Here is a 22,541-nt window from a genome sequence, read left to right as displayed (position 1 = left end):
ACGGGAAACGTAGTTGTTATTACGAACAATGGTGCCAGTCGCAGTTCTTCTCCATTGGGATGCCGGGAGGTGTAGTTTGTTTGGTTCACGGTCGTTGCTAGGAGCCCCGCCCCTTCCTGCTCCCGCCGCCCGGCCCGGGAGACTCAAACTGCTGTTGAAGGGAGGGGAGGCGAGATGCTTGAGGCCGGGGACAAAGAGGGAAGGGCAACAGACATAAAGCAGCTTTGGAGGAGACGCTGAACAGGATAGTCCCTGGCCAGGGGGACGGGGCTGTGCTCGGACAAGGACAGTTGAGTCACGCTATCGGGGAGACTCGGCGGAAGAGAGCCAGAAACAATCGGCAACACACCGCTCCACCGCCAGCGAAGAGAGGCACGATTTCCGATATTTCAGCACTAGACTTGCAGGCGACCCCACAGACTGTTGTCAAAAGGTAATATCGCCTCTAACATCAGAGTGTTATACTTCAGTAATGGCCGCTGAGGTCTAGGAACGACAGATAGCCACCAAAGCACCGAATTTAGAACGGAGCTCGACACTTTGAGGCTTTACCAAGAGAAGTGCATTTAATAGAGTGCTACCAAGTCATCGAGACAGCGCAACAGTCGTAAAACCATCAAAGAGTCACCAACAATTCATCCTGCCAGTCAACGGCTAACAATAAACAGTACAACGAAACGGAAGGTTAACAGGACGCCCGAGAAATTGAAACAGCTCAAAAGGGGCTTCTAACAATTTTCTCGGGAGTAGATGACACCAACTGAGGCACCATAAGTAGAAATCTCAACAAGAGGCTCTCAATATAAGGAACTGCAGAACAAAAATAACTTGTTGCATTGGGCGAGTGCAGATAAAACAGGGTTACTTGAAACATAAAGACCTCGAAGGCTAAGAAAACACCTACTTATGCCTGCTTTTACCAGGAGATACCAGCAGAAAAAACTTACAGGAAGAACAAGCGTCAGCATCAGTCCACAGAAATACTGGGGGTGATTTTAAAAGTCTTGAGGTCGAAGCACTTAAGACTGTTCTGGTGTAGCTCCAAGACCCTAAGCCACTGATTTGTGTTATAGTCTCAAGGGACAGACACAAAACCATGTCCTCATCAAGAAATGGAAGGCCCTGTGAGCCAAGTGAAAGAGAAGATACCCAAGCTGTTCGATTTGATAGCCCCCTGCAAGAACCAACATGGGGCCGTCGGCGGAGGCAGGCTCGTGAGGAGCAGCCCACTGCACGCCAGGAGATCACAGAGGAGGAGCTGCGCCGGGAGCTGGCTCTCCTGGGTTTCAATGGCATTCCCCGTGAGAGGCTCCTGGAGTTCAAGCAGGACTTGGAGCAACTGATGGAGCGCCGTGCTGGGCTGATACCGGGGCCTGAGGGAGACATGGCACGGGGTGCCCAGAACGAACTCGCATCAGAGACATCCCCCTCTTCCAGCGACCCATGGTCTGATGAAAATCCTTGGCCTGGTGATGCATGGCGACCAGACAGCCAACAGCAAGAATCTACTCATTGTCCTCCAAGTGATCATGCTGTGGATCCAGCACAGCATTGTGCTGCCAATGCAGATACAGGACGGGGAGTGTGGGCTGAACTGTCGTCTTGGCAGGCACCGAGTGCCAACCAGCCTCCTTCAAGAGGTGCTGGTGTGACTGGGCAATCCCGTGGCAATACTGAACCAGAGTGGCCCCCTCGTCCCACTGGGGCTCCTCAGAGTGACTCTTACAGCAAGCACACAGTGGCCATTGGAAGGCGCTGGCCATCAGCACCCAGTTCTAGTAATACCCCCAGATTGAGCAGCCAGAGAGGTGAGCAGCTGATAGCCCTCTCAAACAGCCCGGAGGGCAGCAGCAGCTCCCAAGATATTCCTGGACCACGACCTGTGATGAAGAGGAAAGTGCTGCGGAGGAGACATGATGGCCAGACCCTAGTTTCTGATGAGTCAGTCATCTCTGAAACGGACTCTGACATCTGGGAGCCTAGAGCAGTGTTCCAAGGAGAGACCATAACTGACAGTGATTCGCTTTCCTCTGACATGCAGTCCAGCAGGTGGATCCATCGGCCTACAGATTGGGACAGGCACAAGTCATTCATCCGTCCTAGAATGGAGCCGCTGATTGACGGCTACCGGAAGAGGACTGACCCTGTGGCTAAGTACATGCACTACAAGCAGAGCTGGGACTCCATGCAGATGTCAGTGGAGAAAGGTCGAAGGGAGCTGTGCTGGGGCATACGTGAGCAGATGCTGTATAAATCACCACAGGTGATTTCTAGGCCCGCACAAGTGTATGTGCCCAACAGTTATGTTGTGCCCACTGAGAAGAAGAGGTACGCTTTACGGTGGGGGGTCCGCTATGACCTCGTCAATGGAATCATACCACAGGCTCACTAAGTTTGTTTTTTCCTTCTCATTTTAAGTTCATTGTGTAGTTCTGTACAAATACATACCCCTTTCTCTCATTGTATCCAGTGAGGGTTCCTGTCTTCTCTTAAAAAAGGGGGGGGGACTCATTTCTCCATGAATATCCAGCAAATAACCATATGCCTTCTGGATATTTTGAGGCGCTTTTTTTCTTCCTTTGCAAATACCCGCTGTCTGATCAGTCATTGGTCTTCCTTGAGATTCCATAATACTTCCTCCCTTTTACAGACTATTTCTCCCCCAGAGACTCACCATATCACCTTAGTCTCAGCCTGAATAAGAGACTAATTCTCTAAAGATTCACCAGTTACTATGGTCGCCTTCGAGATCCTATATAGAATTTGTTTTGTGTCTCTGACTTCCACCATCCCAAAGACCTATGACAGCATTGTTCCCCTGGGATTTCCAGTACTTCCAAATTACTCCTGCAGTACAGTGATCAACCTCATTTTGTGTAACTCTCGGAGATTCCATTGACTTTCGTCTCTCGTATATTAAATCCGGCCTTGAAGAATCACCTCAGCATCACATGTGTAAGAAGATCCAGTGACATTTCCCCACTGTGCTAGGTTCGTGACATTTCCTCTTGCACGTCACATGACATTTCTTGTTCCCCCAATATTTCTCAAACCTTTCACCCCTTACATTCAGTTTCTTTCTCAACATTTTACTTTGAAAATTCATACTATGTTTTCTTCATTTTGAATAATGCAGGAGTCGTCTTAGCTAATCCAGGGATGCTTCTCACACCAGAAGGACGACAGTCACCATTTGTTCTTTCTGGACACCCTGAATCGTTTCTTGTCTCACAATCCCATTCCTGAAGACCCACCACAACTGGTTGAAGGTAACTAGAGGCCACAAACCATTTTGTAACCTCTCTGAAGATATTTCCCCCTCACACCCTTCCTCCTGGTTCTGAAGAATCTGGCTCATCTTGTATGTTACCTATCCTGCACAATATTCAGCCCACGTCTTCAAGCCATGTTTACTACCAGTTTACCCCTCATAGTCAGACGCCTAAGCACAATCTCTGTCCTCCTTTCAGGGGGTCTCCCATAAACTAGGTAATGAAATCTGGACAGATACCTTCCTGGAGGACCAAAGGCAATAATCTCCAAGTTTGCTTTTTTTTTTAATTATCAAAATGTACTATACAACCTTGTGCTCAAACTTTGCCAGCTGGATCAATGCTCATGTCTTAAAATCGCTTGATTGCAAACTTTTCTCTGAGGAGCTTTTTTAAATAGACCCTTGGACACTGTACTGTCCTTCAGCCGATGCTCTCCTCAGATGTGTGCTGTCTGTTTTTATGAGTGTGTCCTTTCAAGAAATGTGTTTTAATAAAATATTTGCAGATACTACTTTCTGTAGAGGCATCATTTTGTTAGCGGATAGATGAGTACTGTGCATTAGTCAACTGTCCTGGAGGTTAAAGATCATCATGTCTTCTGTCTCAGCAGTAGGGAGCCCACCTCTCTCCATGGCATCACAGACCCTGTTTCCAGCAGTACTGGCCTTTCATGCAACATCTATTGCATTCTGAGTGTTTGAGCCTTGGTTTGTCCTTATTGATCTAATTAGACTGACACGCCTGATAGTAACTGTTGTAGTTTAAGCACTGGAAACAGTGCTTTTGATGGCATGGAGTGAGGTTGCCATCCTATTAAGCAGGCATAGCATTGGTTATTGTGCTCGAAATGTCTCAGCAAGCTGAGTGTTTGGCCTAGGGTGGCAGCAGAAATAAGTCACCATCCCTTATTCTCTTTATTGTTTGGTATAAAAGCCGTAGTGCTAGTTGTGTCTCTGGCAGGCCGAGATGTCCATTCTCTTAATGGTCCCCATGCCTATGTCTCTGCTTTCTGACAATTCTGGGGTGAAAGGGCCCTGTGTCTGAGTTTATGTGAGCCTGCAAATTAAATTGTCTTTGTTCACGTTATATTTCAGCTAGCTGAATGTTCTAGGATGAAAGGGCACATTGGCTATGCGTCGAAGGGTCTAATGGTTGAGGAGTATGTCTGCATCTGCAAGTATTGGTGTGCATGAGGTTAAACGTTACCTCTACTATATCACATCTTGCTGAACATTATGGGGCTGAGTGGTCCCCATGCTCACCATCTCTTAGCTGGTTCAGTGCGAGAGAAGGGTCACAGTGACTGCTGTGGAAGGTGACAGAACATCTTGTGTCTGGTCATTGGCCTTTCTTGGATTTAATGTCACTGTTCCTGCCATATCTCAACTTGGTAAGTTACCTGGGGTATGTGGCCCATATACCATATCCTTCTGCTACTTTTCTTAATTAAGAAGACTACTCGTTCCCTTCCACTCAAGGGAGCTGCAGGTCGGGTACATACGTGTATGGCACATGAGAAAGTGCATTCCTAACTTATTTATCAATGGTATGATATAGTGTGGCCATGTCAGGTCAACATCAAATTGCTGTATAATTAACTTAGAGAACTGGCTTTGTGTGAAACAGGTTAAGGTATACCTAAATACATATGCAGTCAAAATGGAAAATACTACACTCCTAGATAGAAATACATATTTATGTGAGCGTAGTCTTTGATATTGTCTAAAATCCGTACAGAAGTAGTTCTGTAGAAGAAATGTTGAAGTTAAGGATCATAGGTGAGAGGATAGTATTCACCAAAATATTTGTGATCAGTTTTTAAAAAATTTTTTTTAGGGAAGGGGTTAATGTGTTTGTACAGGAGGCCTATAGGCTAAGGAGATTAGTGATGGCACTTCATGCATTAAAGGAGATGAATGAATGGCCAGTCCTGAGTACTGCAGTGGTGCTATTTCAGCTTCGGGTTCAACCAGAGAGTAATTGTTTTCTACTTGTTAAGTTTAAGGATTTCAAGCTCTGATCCCTCCTTGCTTTTTGGGTGTTTGCCTTCCTCTTAGTATGCGGTTTGTGCACTAAGTAGGTTAGGAACTTAAATTGTACTGCTTTATAGGTTACGAATGCCCTCCTGATTCAGCGGCAATTTGAGAGATCTTCAGACTGTTGTCAAATATGAAACACAGGGACTTTGCTTTACTTACAATGAATGTTGTGTTTCCTGATGGGGTTGAGTTTAGTATGCAATTATGGGGATGAGAAAAGAAAACTAGAAGGAATTCGGTTTGATCAAGGTTAAGTCTTATAGTGTGTTTGGAGAGCCATCTCCAAGTCACTGCAAGACCCGTCTTTAGATTGGTAGTTTCTGTTAAACATTGAATTTGAGATCTGTGAGTTAAGGCGTAAAAGCCTATTTTTATTTTTTATTAATTTTTTTATCCCTGTACTAGAGCACTTGATTGTCTCTAGCATTACCACAGTAATGTATTGCACTGTGCCTCCACACTTTAACAGCTAAACAAAAACCTAGGGGGCAAAACAGAATTCTAGAAAACTTCAGTACCAGAAATGTGTACTTGGACCAGAATGGTTATTCATAACGTTACAGTTAATGGTGGATTTGTTTCTCATTTCCTTCTTGTGCAGTACCTCTGCGTGAATGAGCACACATGCCCGACAACATAGGCATTCCTGTGCTGTTTTGGTCCTAGTTGCTTTTTATTGACTAGTACATGGTTTTGAGAGCTAGACCAAACCCATCATAGTGACCCCCTACTTCCACTTCAGTGAGGGACAGCTGACTTTATGGCACCTAATACCCTCTCTGAACCCAAGAGGCGAGAGCTAATTAAGGAAAAGTTAAAAGCTTAAAGGAAAACCTGAAAGCACCCTCCCCCACCCCCACCCCACTACCAAACATTTCTCTCTCATACCCTGTTTTATGTAGAACATGCCTTGGCATTTTTCTCAGGTTTGGAGGCTAGACAAATGGGAGGACATGCCACCCACAACACTAAATCCCTCTTGTTTTATGTAGTGCTGCATACCGCAGTTTCGATATTGGTAAGTTCTGTAAAATAAATCTCTGGCAGTGCTCAATTTATAAATTAGTAAAATAAAAAGGCTGCGGTAATTGTGCTGTGATTATAACGCATGACTTGCAGGTCATGCGATTTCAGTAGTTAACATGCTGTTATACAAGTATAGGTGCTTTTTGTCTACATCCATGCATCTGCGGTATCTTATGGAGGACCGCCTATGATGGAGAGAGCAGACAGACACCCTCCTATCTCCTGGTTCCTAACTTGAGCCATTACATTTTAGGGGTGTTTGCAGTGATCACTCAAATACAAATGGTTAGGTCATGCTTTGAGGATGGCAGGGCGACTGAGATTTGAGCTTCTCCGTCTTGTTTGATGGGTATCTGTGATGGTAACAATGCATAGGATGCGAGGGTCTCCAACAGGGACACGGTAGTTGAATCCCTACACTCGGATTGGGATCCTTCTTACATGGATGTGTAGGAGAATGCTTATCAAATGTCATGGTCTCAAGTGAGATCCATCACAGCCGAAGTCTCTCTACCAAGGACCTTACCATAACATTGTTAGAAAAATACCAAGATAGGATTACTAGTTATATGGAATGTGGGTGGTGTTTTGGTCTCGCTGGTGCTGAGCATTGCTTCTATAAGAAGAAACAACTCTCCATCTAAACTATGCAGAATTCCATAGCTTGTTTTTTGCAAAATACTTGCAGCACTTTATGGTGGCAAGGGAGGCGTTCAAGTGTTTGTATCAAGTGGTTGATCAGGTGAAATGTTGATGTTTGTTGCATGTTGGGGCGGTGGTAACCTAGCTTGAAGCAGAGATGATGTGAACCTACAGCACCGCAGATGAGTCATTTTCTAATTCTTCATAATCCTGAGGAGAGGAACACTCGAGCGTAAAGGCATAGCCAAACTCCTAAACTAGTAAAATGATGTCAAAAGTAATATCGGACTCCAGGCACAGTGCCAATATACGAATGGCAAAACTAAACACAGGACGTTCCAGCAGAATTACAAACAGGGAAAGGTAAATGGCGCCCCCATTGAGTACTTTGAAGGACCAGGGTGAGACAGCACTGTGGGTATAGGACAGCAGCAGTTGGTCCATAAATATTGTGTTTGGGGTAGGGGTCGTCTTTACCCCAACTCAGGAGCAATCTTAAGATTATTTTTTTTTGCAGGAGTGATTTATCCCAGGAGAATCTGCAGATAAAATGGCAGCAACAGAAAATGAGAGTGCAGCAGCATGCAGAAGTCAGGAGTGTATTTTGGGGGTTGCACGGGGCAGAGCTGGACATTTGGCAAAATAATATTTTACTGTTTTTTGTCCGAAAATCAGTTATTCTGAATGTTAGAAAATACCTTTTCCATTGGTAGAGCAGTGGGGCAGGTAAGATGTAAATTGTACACATGTTCCTGCATTCAAATTCAAGAGGCATTTTTTGTTACCATATAGAAATGTTTATATTTTAACATTGAAACCTGCGGACATGGGTACTGATCCCATTTCCATTACATGTCCAAAATTGCATGACTGTAGGCCTATAAATGTCAGTTGTAAATGTATTCTATAGATTGTGTAGGGTTTGGGGGTCATTAATTTTCTTAATCTTATTTCACTCGGATGTTCCACTTGTAAAATACTGCTAAATGTGTAGCACCTTACTTTTGAGATGCCCTTGCTGATATTAAACTGTTCTCTTTTTAAAGGGGCTCTTCCATGGCTTGGATTTAGGTTCACAACGTAGAAAAGACATAAAAAAAATAGTGATGCATGTCTGTCTCTCTGTCTCTCTCTTGTTATGTACATTGATATGTTCAGTAGACACTCAAACTACTGAGCATTCGCTTTGGGATTTGAGATTTTAACTTTCAGTTGAAGCAGCCCTATTGAACATGATGTACTTAGGAGCTATTTATCACCAGCGTTTTTTAAAAAAAAAAAATGTTTAGTTTAGTAAAACATAGTCAACAATCATAGATGAACATGTATCACATCACAGAAGCATGTTAAAACATTAGCTCCAAACATTATTACAATTAGCAGTGTGGAAAAGCAAAATTCATACACATCCATATTGTAAATGATCAATGTGCCAGTGGGAACGAGTTAGTGTAAAGCAGTGTATGGTATGTACATCTAGTCCGAAGGGGCACTATCAAGGGTACGTAAATAATCATGAAATGACTGCCATATGTCTATAGATCGAGATGTGGGAGGTCGGAGGAGTGCGTAGTTGTTTCGCTTTACTGCTGACTGAGCCAAAATACACACACTGAAAAGAGTAAAAAAGAATCTCTGGAATGCACTTTTTAGTCTGGAGAAGACATCACTCTGCAAGGCTTGTGAAGGAAGGTCCGTGCAACTGAAAGTGCACCTTTAAAATGTGCGCAACAATAAAGTGAGAACTTGTACAAAGAATCGTCAATCTATAAACCCCAAATATATACATGCAAAGATACAAATACCTATATATCTTCATACACAATGCAAAGCAAATAATTAGTAAAAATTCATCACTATGGGGCCCATTTGGTGCTTCATCTTTCTCTGAGTAGCTTCAAGCCGTAGACTCTGAGATCAGCTGCGGAAAAGAGCGAGAGAGAGGGCTACCCTCATGGGGTGTCGGGCATTTGACTTCAAAATCCTGACCGAAGTCTTTGAATCTCCCACTGTCAATCCTGGTCCTCTTATATACCTTAAACAAGTCAGAGGGGAGGGTTCTAGAAAACCCCCACTCCCTGTTATTCAGAGCTACTTCATGTCAGCTTTGAAAGAAAGACGTTTGAAATGGCCAAGTTCCCAAGGTGTCCCTTCCAAAAATAAACCGTTCACTGTCGTACCATAAACATCATCCTAGTACATCCATATCTTGCTGACTGCCTCCTCCACGTTATCTTAGTCCTTGGTGAGAAAGACCACGCAGAATAAAAACATGAACGAGAAAACACATTGCATAACATGTTTTGTACGGAAAAATACTTGCACCTTTAACATGGCGGTGAAGCGGAGGCTAAGCTGAATACAAAATGGAGTCTGTAACTTGTGACCGCTAGTGTGACGGTAGACAGCTAAGAAGCCAAGTGCAAAATGGTGTGACACGGAGTCAGTGGTCAAAACACAAATATCACAACAGTAGTCTTCGCTGACACTGTCGCAGAATGTCATACTTTTAAGCCAGTCAGTAGGGGTTGGAACTCTGCAGCCTCCCCAATGTTGCGCAACCTCTCGCTTGCCAGTACAAAGGCCATTGACACAGGATGCCGCAATGGCCATGGGAAATCTTTAGTGTACCCCAGAAGTGCACGAAGGGAGTTGGGCTTTAAGTCTGTATGTAATATAGAGGAAATGTGCGTGGAAACAGATGTCCAGTATCTCGAGAGCTCTGGACACATCCAGGAGGTATGTGCAAAGTCCACCCCAGTAAGTTGCACTTGGGACAGTGATCCGTTCTGTCAGTGTCAAACCTAGCAATGGCCGCAGGGAACACGTAACAGTGATAAAGGAACTTAATATGCAGCAATTTTTGTCAGTAGTTGGTCAAAATGTGCTGTAATGGGGTACAGCAGTATGTCCAGATTCTGTCAGTGTTAGGAAAGCTCAGATTCTCTGCCCATGCCTTTCGCACTCTGGTTGTGGTGTCTGGCTTTATTGCGAGGCATAGTTGGTATAATCTGGAGACTGTTTACCCTCCATGTCTGTGATCGCATGCATTAATGGAGGGAAGTCCTCGGGGGGGCCAGTGGGTATGTGGAAAAGAGGAGCGGCGGTTGCTGTGTATCCTCCTAATTACGAAGATCTCCATGTAGGAGACCTTGTGCACCTGCTGACCCATGGGGGGTTGAATAATATGACCATTAGGGGAAGAGGTCCCCAGCGTTGGATAAATTGTCGGTGGAGTGTGTGCTGTGCTAGCACTTTTTGTGTGAGGGGGAGCCATGGGTTGTTGTGAAGGGGGCTAGCGGGAGAATAGAGGGGTCTGCCACCCAGTGTGTCCTTCGCAGCCGATGCCGTGCCCAGCATTTCATAGAAACTGTTTGAATGTCTCGAGTGTCCAGTGGTACACCCTTTGGCAAGAGTTGAGAATGTAGGAGTCCTTCCAGTTGGTCTCGCTCGGGTTTAAGATACGCGACTCGGGCATCCAAATGGCACCATCTATGTGAGTACTGACACTGAGCTACTAAATAATAACATTAGAAGTCGGGAGCTCCGAAGGCACCACATTCAAACAGAAGTGTCAGGGTGTCCCAACGAACCAGAGGGCGACCCCTGGCCCATATTAAGTGCAGGAGGTGACTGCACAATGTACGGAGGAAGGCAAGTGTTAAGGGGATGGGGATATTTTAAAAAGGTAGCAAAAATGGGGGAGCACCACCATTTTAATAATGGACACTTGTCCTGCCTTGGACAAAGGGCGTTTTATCCACTGGGACACCTGTGATTCTAGGTTAGTCATTGCCGGGCTGTGGTTAGGTTGAAGTATTTGGTCTTTGTCCCTATGCAGGCAAATGCCTAAATACTTGGTGTCTTTCTGGACCTACCAGAGCTGGAATTCTACCGGTACTGGTTGTGTGGAGGTTGTCAATGGAAAGAGTCCTGATTAAGCCCAATTAATCTGCAATCCCGAAAGTTTACAATAGCGAGCAATTTTCTTGAATAATTGGAGCAAGATTAGTCAAGGGATGGCAAAGGAAAAGTAATATGTCTGCATGTAGGGAGAGCAGGAGGGGGGCATTGGTGAGTTGCAGTTCCCTATTGGAATGCAAATCTTGCACATTATGGACCAGAGGGTCCATTGTGATAATGAAGAGAAGAGGGGATAGGGTGCATCCCTGTCTAGTACCACGCATAATCGGGAAGCTATCCGTAAGGGACTCTGATCTGTATGCGAGCCACAGGATTAGCATATAATAACATAGCTAATAATATGAATGGGGATGGGATACCAAGTTGGTCCAAAAAGGCCCTCAAGAATGGCCACACCAAGGAGTCAAAGGGTTTTTCTGTGTCCTGTAGAATACCAGCATGTTTGGAGATCCATACTCCGCGAATAAAAGCCTTGAAAGCTTCCCACAAGGTTGCCTGCCTGTTTGGCAACAGATCTGGAATTCAACGTAAAATATTCAGTCACTGAGTTGAGGACCTCTCCTCAGAACACCCGGTTCCGTAGGGCTTCACCACGGAACCTCCAGGCGCATTCACAACTGCCACCAGAAGGGATCCGTAATTGAAGGAGGACAGGACTATGGTCCGACAGCGTCCAGGGAAGTACAGCTACGTGTGAGACACACGTATGTGTAGATCGAGAGGAAACAGTAGTCCAGCCTGGTCCAGACTGCATGTGGAGCTGAATAAAATGTGAAACCTGGGGTGTTTGGGTATCTAGAATGCCAGGCATCACGCAGTGTATAGGTGTCTATGTTTTGAAGAACAGTTTAGGCTCTGGGTTTATCACTGAGATGGGAGCTTTTAGAGTCAGACTGCAAGCAGTGGGGCATGTTCAAGTCACCCCCCAATATCACTTGGACAGCTTCCACTCTTTCCAGACGGGTAGTTATTTCCTGAAAGAAGGCAGGGTCGTCCATGTTAGGGGTGTAAATGTTTAATAACAGCATATGTAAAGTGTAAAGGGAACGTGTTTATGTATTAGGATGCATGTGCCACAGGAATAGAAACTGTAACCTGAAAAGTAACAATGTGGTCTCCGGGTGCTAGCGAGGGTGACGGGGGGGGTCATTGCTGCTGGCTAGGTGCGTTTCCTGGAGGAAGGCCACTCCCACCTTCTGTCCATTCAGCTAGGACTACACCTGCTTCTCCTTCCGTGGATTGTTAATTCCCATATGTTCCAGGATATGAAGGTGAAGTCATACAACCTAGTCATACCTGTTAAATGAGTCTCGAATGGACAAATGGTGTGTTGGGTATGTGTGGCTAGGAATAATGTCCGAACATTGTAATTGTGGCATATCTAGCAAACAAAATAATGCAGAAGAAAAACAAGCATGTCATTACATGAAAACCCAACCCCCTCACCCACACCAGGCAGAAAAACATCCAGCACATCCCTGTTGAGAAAAACAACAATGCTCAAGTGTGTCTGGACAGGGGGGAGGCAGATTTTTGTTTGGTCGTTTTTTGCAGAAGGCGAATGCGTCTGTGGGGGGAGTCAAATGTAGGAAACTTCCCATTATGTTCGACTCAAAGACTAGCAGGGTAGAGTATAGAGTAGTACCATCTTCTTAAGGGAATGTTTGGTGTCCGAGAATTTCCGATGAGCCTCCTGTACAATTGGCTTGAAGTCAGGGTATACCGAAATGGAGGCACCCTAATATCGGAGTGTGCCCTGTTCTCGGGCCAGGTGGAGTACAGTGTCTCTGTCCTTGTAATTGAGGAGACTGGCTATTAGAATGCGGGAGGAGGGCTCTTGGGGGATCTTGGGCCCACAGCTAACGTGGTGGAGAAGCTGTAGCAGTCAAAGAGGTCAAGGAGAAGGTGTTCCACAAAGGTGACTGGCTCTGCTCATGTTGGTAGTCTCTGCAATGCCTGCTATGCGTATATTTTTTCTGCAGGAGCAGGCCTCCAGGTCTTCACACTTCATTGCAGCTTGTTTGAGGGTGTGCTCAATCTTATCTATTTGCCTTTGTATAGTTGCAGTACTGTCCTCCAGGCTCGAGATCCTCTCCTCCGTGGTGTCAAGTCTGCTTCTGAAGAAGGGTCATGAGTCCCAGTGTGCCTAGTTTTATCAAAAGTAAGTCTGTGTTGCCTAGGGTCAGACTTGCCCGTTTCGGTAATTCTGCGTGTCTGCTACAGGATCCGACAGTGAGGGGGTCCCCTGTTCACCAGGGTTTTCTACGAGGTAATTCATCAACACCCAGAACCCTCCCAGGATTCTTCACCATTGTCAACATACCATCAGTTTTTTTTTTTTTTGCGTCCAGTAAACCACAATTTGATGTTACTTCCCTGAAAAGTACTGGCCTGCAGCGTGTAAGTATCTCTCCAGGATTGTCAGTTTTAGTAACGTGAGCCTATTTCCACGGGAGTGCAAGTAGCCGTCAGTCAGTTTTCATGTAATATCCTACTCCAATGGTTCCCAACCTTTGGACTCCTGAGGACCCCCACTGAATCACTACTGGAAGTCTGGGACCCCCAAGCAATTTCTATGATTTAAATTTCAAACCTTAAAACAGTAATTCGCAAAATATACACAAACAAGTACACACCAAACAAATACTCTAATTACTAAAGATATTATTATTTTATATTGAAAAAATTTGTAAAACTCAAAACATTTTAATGGGAAGGTCGGCGCCGTATCTCGGCGCCTAACTTTTCAATAACTGTTTTTATTTAGGAAAGTTTCATCCTCAGGTCAGATTCTATATTTCCTAAACTATTTCTGTTTTTATTTTTTAGGTACTTAAGATCTGAGCAAGCTTTTTCACCTAAATATGTGGTGGGGAAAGGAAGTAAAACCAGAAGGGCCTCTCATCTCTCCATAGCCTTTCTGTCACATGTAATTCATTTGTTTTATAGCTCCTCTCGTACGAGTGTAGTGTTTCAGACGCTTTCCAGGGGATTGCAAGGTAAGGTATGGCATTCACCTGTCACTCACACTGGTAGGCATTTTCTAAGACCACTTGGTCTGGAGAAGCACAAACTCAGGATTCAGAATGTAACATAGTGGTTAGCGTTGTCTTTAAAAATAATGTATTTCTACACAAGCAGACACAAGCAGACTTTTTAGCAGCGTAAGGAAAATGAAAGACTGGGGAAAAAAAACAACTTTCTGTTTGTGCCATGCAAATTGCATGCAGCTTTTTTAATGGCTGTTCACAGCTCACTGTGCTAGATTATGATTGTAATTTACGAACTGCAAAGTAACAAAAGAATCTCTGTGACAAAAGCAGTAACCCACTGTGCTAGGGACATAAAATACTATTCTTTGCATGATACACATTCTTTGTGACAGGCATACTAAGATCTACACTGCCTTTGAGTCAAAACTGCCACCAAACTCCCATCTCTCTCCAGCAGGTACATTAATCATTAGAGTTATCTTGACGATTTTATTTTTGCTTGAAGGATGCTGGATGTACAACAATCTTTGCAGTGCTTTTAAAACTGCTGCACAAATGAAGTAATAAATATAAAAACAGGCAGCGGGAGGCTCAACTGCAGAAGTGCCTTCTTGCCGGCCCAGGCCTGCAGACCCCCTGGGAATGGTCCGCGTGCCACAGGTTGGGAACCGCTGTTCTACTCATCTGGCATGGAGAGTGAACACGGAGGGAGTCAGCTTAGGTCTTCAAGAACTCCGTTGTGCATGGATGCAGGAACTAACTACTATTTGAAGTGCTAGTAAGTAACTATAATGTTTAGCCAATATGCCTTGAAAAGAAAAAAACAGTTCCAGGCTACTACTTTTTCATATTTTTCTTACTTACTGATCTAACTCGGATCAGCAAATAAGAAAAGGCTGCCTACATCATTTTGTAGGTGCACATGCCCAATGATTGATGCATTTCATCGTGGATGCGAGCACCTATAATATGGCTCAGCCGCGGCATCGCTCTTTACTTTTCTTTCATTTTTGGCCATGCTGCACAGCATCTTGCTAATAGTGTGCAGCGTAGCGAAAAGGCAATGGCCCAGCCAGTAGGTCACGGAGGTGAGACCTATTGGCATGGCTTGTTTCTTCTTGCAGTTGATACATCGGGGTCTACTTACACATGTTCCTGCTTGGCTCTTTCACCTTCTCTGTCTAGCAGAGTTTGATGCCTTGCTAATAACTTCTGTGGTGTTCTTCATTTTAAATCAATAAATACAAGATTTTTAATACTTTTTGCCCTTCTTACTTGAGAGTTTCTAAGAATTAGTGCATGATACTCTAAGTGCGCCATTTCCACACATGTTCACGTGGTTGGGAAGTCGAAGAATTTGGCAGCAGAACGACAGGTGGCCGAATCATAAACTGGTGAACTAAACCTGTATCTGTACTAGACAAGTGGGAAGACTTGAGCTAAACAGGCAGTGCTAATCTGTTACACGAGAAGCACTGAATGGCATTGGTACCGTATCTCATAATCAATTGATCCTTTTTGACTTTTCTTAGGATGTTGATATTGTACATTTTGATGTCATAAATCATTTTTAAAAGATGCTTTTACTTATTTAATGAAAGTTAAAAAAAAAAAAAAAAAAAGGGGGGCGATCTGACGCCTCCAATGTGTGCGCCTCCAGGTCAGGTAAGCACGGCGCTTGTGTTTTTGGGGTTGCGCCGTTGGACCTAATAGACTGAAGTTCTGTATTCGATCATGTGGGTGCAAGGGGCACCAAGGAGTGAGAATGCAAATGAGCTAAATGGTACCTGCCCCTCTTTCAGACGATCATAATGTCCTTTGATACCCTCTCACCTTGCCACGGTGTGCAGAAGGCGCTGCAGTACAAAGGTGCTTTCTACATTTGGAAGCACTCCAGTACTTGTGTTGTTTTAAACGTAGTCTTGTCTGGGGCACGCCTGTTTGTACAAGAATTGATGTAATTCTATTCGAAGACCGTTGCTTTACCTACAGTAATGTCTGCAATAAAAGCTACATCATGTACGAGAGGTAAAATGACTTATTGTACTAAGAAACTTACACTCGGCGACTTGAGTGGCTGACTTTATCATTTTTTTATCCGTTTTTCTTGGTAGAATGCAAATACATAGTCTAAAGCCACAGTAATGTCGGGAAATCTTCGATATATTCTCCTGTTTGAATTATTGAACTGACATGGTGTATTCTAATATGTTAAATTATGGTCAAATTAATAAGTGTATGGACTATTAAAAACGTACATTTTGGCCAGCTAAAAATATGATTAGAATTCCAGTTTAATAATTTAAAACGGAATCCGTTTTTACTGAATGTAACAGGCTGCTGTTTTGACAGCAATGGTGTGTTTTATTCATCCTTACAAGTAGATATTGGAGTCCTGGAACGGAAGATGGATGTTAATGGCCACACGTTACCCCTCGTTTTGAGATTCCCCATTATCTGTTGCTGGATATTTGAAGTCTGTTGTTACCTGCGGGTACACTTGCGGAGTCTAGAATTGCCTGTTGCTGGGTTTATATGGACAGTGATTAGTGGTTGAGCATCTGCATGGTAGCTTTGCCTACTTCGAGGCATTTGCCCAGTTGCCATACTTGTTAGTTATTTGGATACTGAACTTACCTGTTGATCATCATGTGATGTTGTGGTATGCATAATGCAGGGCATGTGCAGGCTGGCATTGCCTTCAGCTGGTTATCTAGCAGCTGGTATGGAGGCAGCGGCTGATAACTCGTGATACTGGGCGTATGGGGATTGCTGCTTTGTGTAAGGAAGACAGTCATACTTTTGTGGTGCTTGTCGCTGAACATCAGGAGATTAGTCATATTTGCTTTTCGCCATATGTAGACTAGCATGCGGTTTCTGAGCACGTGGAGGTTGTCTATGCCATCTTTGGCTTTTGTAAATTGACCATACATGGTGCTGGGCCTGTAGATGCCGGTATTACCAGTTGCAGGCGTGTGGAAACCGCGAATGCCTATCACTGGGCAAGAGGGGGCTGGTAATAAATATTTGCCGGTGTGTGGCATCTGGTCTCACATATTGTTAAGCCTATTGAGATGGGTATTACCTGTTGCTGGAAATGTGGAGGCCACTCATGCTTTGTCCAGGGCCAGGGAAACTGACATTACCTGTTACTGTCCATGTGGAAATTGCTTAGAGTGGATATATCTGGGAAATATGAGGACAGCATGAATACCTCGTTCAGTGTTCTGCAAAATACACACATTTTAGTAGTTTTCTAGGAAAAAAAATGTCACCAGAGAGGCTCGACTCTGTGCAATTTTTGGTTTTCAATTTTTGGACTGTTACTGCGCATGTATACAATTTGGCACATACTTTCCTAAACATTACTTGTATGGAATGGCAAACTTCCTATAAATACCTATTTATATTAGCTCATATTTTCACAAATGTTATTAGGGAGATGCGTTTCAAAATGTACAATTCGGTACTACTGATCCCCCAAAACAGGTGACAGAAAAATTCACAAAATGGTCCATAAAGTAGTTACTAGGTTCTTATTTTTTTCACCAACTTTTTTAACCAGTGTGCTTTAAATGCACTAGTCAGTGGTATTCATCCCAATATTATTATAATATAGTACCAAGATGTTAAAGGAGTTGGTAAATCTTCGCATCAATTTGCTAATATTGTTGGCACAGTCCACTACTAATACCTGTATGCTGAAACATCAGTATAGGGTTGGACCATTCTGCGTTTCATTTTCCACCTGTGCTCTTTACTGCTCATAATGTCCGCTGGAGTTCTACGATTCTGCCGCTACGGTGTTTTCCACGTACTTATGGGCTTACAACACTTGCCACATAATCCACCATTTATTGCTTCATTTTCACCACCTAACATGGCACCTGGAGCCGCGCATTGGTAGATCCTTTGAAAGATTAACTGGTCATCTTCCAGTAGTTGGTTGCTGTATTCAGGTGTTTAACTGACTAATAAGTTGAAAATGTATTTTCAAAAATAGGACAAGTTAACGAAATAGTGCAGTGCCACACAATATGCCTTACAGTCGCGATCGGGCAACATGGCCGTGGATCGTTTGTCTGAACTACTGTTGCGTGGCGAAGATGGAAATTGTACTTGTTTTTTTTTTACATGAGAAATAACTGGCCTGTCGGTGGTAAGGATTGGATAAAAGCCGCAGGGGATAACCGTGCTTTGCAGTTTGTGGTAGAAGGGACAGTTGGCGATTGCTAGTCTGGTAAGCGTGGGTGATTCTGGAGTGTTTGGTTTGTGAGGAATCGATCGGGGGCGTAAGAAGCCATTAACGGGCCCACCCTCCGTGAATTCATGTGAGGCCCCTTCCTCCCCACTGCCCCCACAGCTATTGTCCCCTGCTGCCTCCACCCCTCCCTTGCCGTCCACGGGGCATCAGCACCACCGAAAGTTACTATTCAGATTCATACTTGTGACCCACAGACGATAAGAAATTCTCCAATACCACTCTGAGATATTTTATGAGCACTTGTTTCTTTTTTTAAACCTGAGACCTGTATATTACTTACAGATGTCTACTGCAAACACACTGCCCATCTAATGTATCTTACCAGTATTCCAATGTAGGACACATTGGCTAATCACTCAAATCTGTGCATGCACCTTGACCCACTGAGCTATATTTCTAGAGGATGCACTTTGCCACAAGATACAGCCTGCGTAGAGCTTAGTAGATCAATGAAGGAACAGAATCATCTTTTAAAAATACATAAACGGATTGAGGGAGGGGCTGGTAACAAAATGGAGAGAACTCGTGACGGCTGGAGGCACGATGAGGTGGCACCATGAAGATAGTGACAGTTAACCTGTGGTTTACCAGCACATAGGCACTGTGCATAATCTCCTCCCATAAATAAACTGAGAAGGAAAAACATGTGAAAGGAAAGCTGTCCTGGCGTAATTCATTTTTCACACATCAACTGCATTTTAGATAGCTTAGCAGTTAATGAGCCTGCTGCAGGCACATAAGTGAACCCCGCAAGTCTTAGGGTGTAATACTGGTGACGTAGCTCGGGTTACGCTGTACTTGCTGGAGAGATCACCGAGTACTACTGTGCCTACATCACAGCATAATGTGTAGGTCACAGATCTGTATTATCAGCAGGACAGCCTTAACGCGTTGATGTGGTTAGTTACGGAATCCTTGTCAAGCTCCCTGGTCACAAGTTACATTAATGGTAAAATAGTTCAGTCAGGCACATACTGCACATAATCTGCCAAGGAACTCACTCTTTTTTAATCTTGAGGTTGGTAAAATACGTTGTGCTGGGCAATATTAACACCTATTATCAAGAGCCAAAGAAAAGTTACGGTGCCACGACCGGCAGTTGTGAAACGTGGCTTTTAATCGGTATGTTGCAAGTTTGAAACCGGTCTATGCAAGGAGCTGAGTGCCATAAAGAGGCAAAAGACATGAGTATTAGTCAATTTAATGTGGCTCCCAGACCCCATTAAATAGAGCAATCGTAGCCCTTGTTAAGTATGCCTCTTAGTTCACATAAATATGGGATTTAATGCCAGAAAGCACTTTAATATTTAAATGTATCTATTAGTAATTATAAGGTGACAAGCTTGATCTGTATTCCCGTGTTGAACTGCTGCATCCAAAGACCGGGTGTGAGCTCTTTGACTTCCGATATTAGGTTCGGGTTCAAATAACGCGGACAAGAAGAATTACTGATAGTCACCGTCCAGTACTGGCAGGTGACCCATGCCGGGAGGGATAAAGAGCCTATGTGCCCCCTGCAGACCACTCTTCTATACAACACAAACACAATGGATGTACAAGCACTGCTACAGAACTGCAAGAACAACAATACGGTATGATTCCACCTTAACAATAGCTGTTGGAACCTGAATTTGTCTGGTTTCCACTTAATGCGAGTACTGCAGTGAAATCAATGTCATTATGTGGTCATTCGGGTTGCTTGAAGGTTGCTGGTTTTGAAACTCGTGGCTATCTATGCTTTCCAGGGGAGCATGGCCAAGCAACATGGCCGACAAGACATGTTAGTGGAGAGCTCTCTGGCGCTCCACTGCAATCCTGCCAGTCCAGGCAGCGTTACTTGGGACTGCACAGTGGCCGAAGCGGGCCCTGCCTGATGTGAGGTAAGGTGAGGTAGTCCTCAGGCGCAAGATGGAGGGCCTATGCAGGAGACTGTGGACCCCGTAGGGGGTGCAACCTGGCCGGGTGTGGGCGCTCCTTAGGTGGGGCTTTGGGCTACTGAAACCTGGCTTATGGCAGGGACCAGGGCCTAGATGACGGACTTTGGCCTGGAGGAAGGCGCCTCTGCAACCGATTATCGAGGCCCTGTGGACAATGACTGACGTGCCGGAGGAAGCAGGCAACGGCCTGGCTGAAGGGGACTGGTTGAGGCACCCTGCTTTCAGCATCTCCCTGCACTTTGGGAAGGCCTGCCTGCTCCTGGCGAGACATCTGCTGCACAGCAGCCAGCTGGCACCCTACCCTGTGGCCCGGTTGGGGCGCCCACTGCGGACACTTAGACAGCTTATGCCCCCACAGGTGTGTTGCAAGAAGGAGCGACTAAGTACTATGAATAGGTCATTTACTGTGACTGCCAAACTGTGCCCCTGAGCAATGCCCGGACCTGATACTTGGGAAGAGAAGTTCACATTCAAGAGGATCGGCTTCCTGTGTGCTCAGCATGGTGCATGGAAAGGTGGTCCGTGAGCAGCAGCAGCTGTGTATGGACCATTTCACAGGGGCCCAGGGGGATGGGGGGGCTGGTACTGCACAGCCAGTGGGAGAGAATGTGTCCTTGCTGCTGGGCGGGAAGCCATCTAATTTGCAAATACTGGCAGCAATTGAGGGCTCGAAGTAGATCCTGGAACAGAAAATAGGCACTATCACTTTAGAGGTAAATTTGCTTTGCAATGGACCATTGGGGTGTGTGAGAACACTCCCGGGAGACTGAAGACGGTCCAGGAGCTAACACAGGCAGTGAAAGACCTGAGGGACACAGTACGCACACTTCCAGAGCGTGCCACCCGCTTCAACGAGCGCCTGGAAGGTGCAGAGGGCAGATCCAGATGCTCTAACTTGCAGTTTGTGGGGTTCCTGGAGTGCCCTGAGGGACAAACTACTGAGTTATTTCTTGACCGCTAGCCTGATGGGCACATAGGCCCTATCGGATTTCCTTGTGATAGAGAGGGGCCATCAGGAGTTAGTCTTGCGTCCCCTTCCTAGGGTCACACCAAGGGCCATCATTGCTAAGGTTCTCAACTTTAGGGACCAAGATAACATTCTAAAATGGGACAGAAAGAACAGGGACCCCAGACTGAAAGGGAGCATGATATGTATTTTCTCGAACTACACTCGTGGGGTTCAAGCCGAAAGAAAATCCATTCTGGCTGTCAAACAGAAGCTGTGGACACCAGGTCTACTCTACATGCTCCTGTTACCTGACCTTCTTTGACTCTGTTAAAGGGACACTACAGGGACTGGACTGCTGGAGTGGTTGGCCCTCCCCACCCGGATGTGACTCCGTGGGGGAGCTCGGGGGGGCAGCAGGGGGCCAGTGTTCAGCTCCTCCCGCTTTTGTAACTTTTTAAAACTTTGCCTCCCCATGTTGTTGGGGGGGGGGGGGGGGGTTATATCATATACTATAACCATTGAGTAAAAGGTTGGGGTGTTTGTCTTGTATGAGAAAGGAGAGACATCAGTTTTGGTTAAATTTAGGTGTTTGCCCAGGGGTAGGGGGATGGGAGCGGGGTTTGGTTGGGACACAGTTATGTTTTATGCAGCAGTGTGACCGAGGCGATGAGACTGATCTGGAAGAAGGCATGTGTGAGTGTGCGTGTTGTTGGCACGAGGGGGACACGGGAGACCCTAGTGGGAGGGGGCTATGGAGACCAGGATGCCTGCGCACATGGCTGGGGGGTGTTGAAACTCGTAGCCTGGAACACCAAGGGCCTACATGACTACACTAAGAGGTACTGGATACACACCTATCTGAGACGAAATGGGCTGGGCATAGCAATGCTGCAGGAGACCACATGGTAGATGAGGCTGCCACTAAGCAATGGAGTGGACAGCTGTACTCGTCCACCTATTTGACATACGCCAGAAGCATGCCCATATATGGGTAGCTCTGTGAATACCATTTCAGAAAAGGGAAACTGTTAGAAATGGGGCCTCTAGTTGGCAGTGGTTTGCACCCTGTCCAAGTCGGGACCCTCATTATAGTCAGGGTAAGGGAGTCACACAGCTAAAGTAACCCCTGCTCACCCCCTTGATAGCTTGGCACAAGCAGTGAGGCTTATCTCAGAGGCAATGTGTAGAGTATTTCACACACACAGTAACACAGTGAATACACCACAGAAGAACTCCACACCAGTTTTAAAAAATTGCCAATATCAGTCTGAGTAAAACAAGACCAAAATGAAAAAAATCCAACATAAACAAGCAAATATATGATTCTTTTTTTTTAAGATTAGATCTCAGAAAAGCACTTTGAAACACATTAGCTCCATTTGGGGCTATTGTGACGTCTTGACAGAGTTGTTCCCAACAGTTCAACGCCACTTGTGAGAGACTGCGGGCCGGTCACAGAGTCTCAAGGACCCAGGCACAGTACTTTTGAAAA

The 22,541-nt window shown here is 45.1% G+C and overlaps 1 protein-coding gene across 1 annotated transcript; it reads left to right on the top strand.

Annotated features, from left to right (window-relative positions):
- The first annotated feature begins 70 nt into the window (after window positions 1–70).
- Window positions 71–8,027, top strand: HYLS1 (HYLS1 centriolar and ciliogenesis associated). Its single transcript, XM_069244408.1, has one exon. It carries the CDS (start codon window positions 1,097–1,099, stop codon window positions 2,390–2,392), a length of 1,296 nt encoding a protein of 431 aa, XP_069100509.1. The 5' UTR covers window positions 71–1,096; the 3' UTR covers window positions 2,393–8,027.
- Window positions 8,028–22,541: the final 14,514 nt, after the last annotated feature.

The sequence above is a fragment of the Pleurodeles waltl genome, chromosome 7 (assembly GCF_031143425.1).
Source record: "Pleurodeles waltl isolate 20211129_DDA chromosome 7, aPleWal1.hap1.20221129, whole genome shotgun sequence".
Classification (NCBI taxonomy): Eukaryota; Metazoa; Chordata; class Amphibia; order Caudata; family Salamandridae; genus Pleurodeles; species Pleurodeles waltl.
Note: the sequence above shows the minus strand (reverse complement) of the source record. Positions and strands in the feature narration are given on the sequence as shown.

Coding starts and splice junctions, on each gene's coding strand:
- HYLS1 (XM_069244408.1), top strand. CDS start 1,097: ATGTCCTCATCAAGAAATGGAAGGCCCTGTGAGCCAAGTGAAAGAGAA.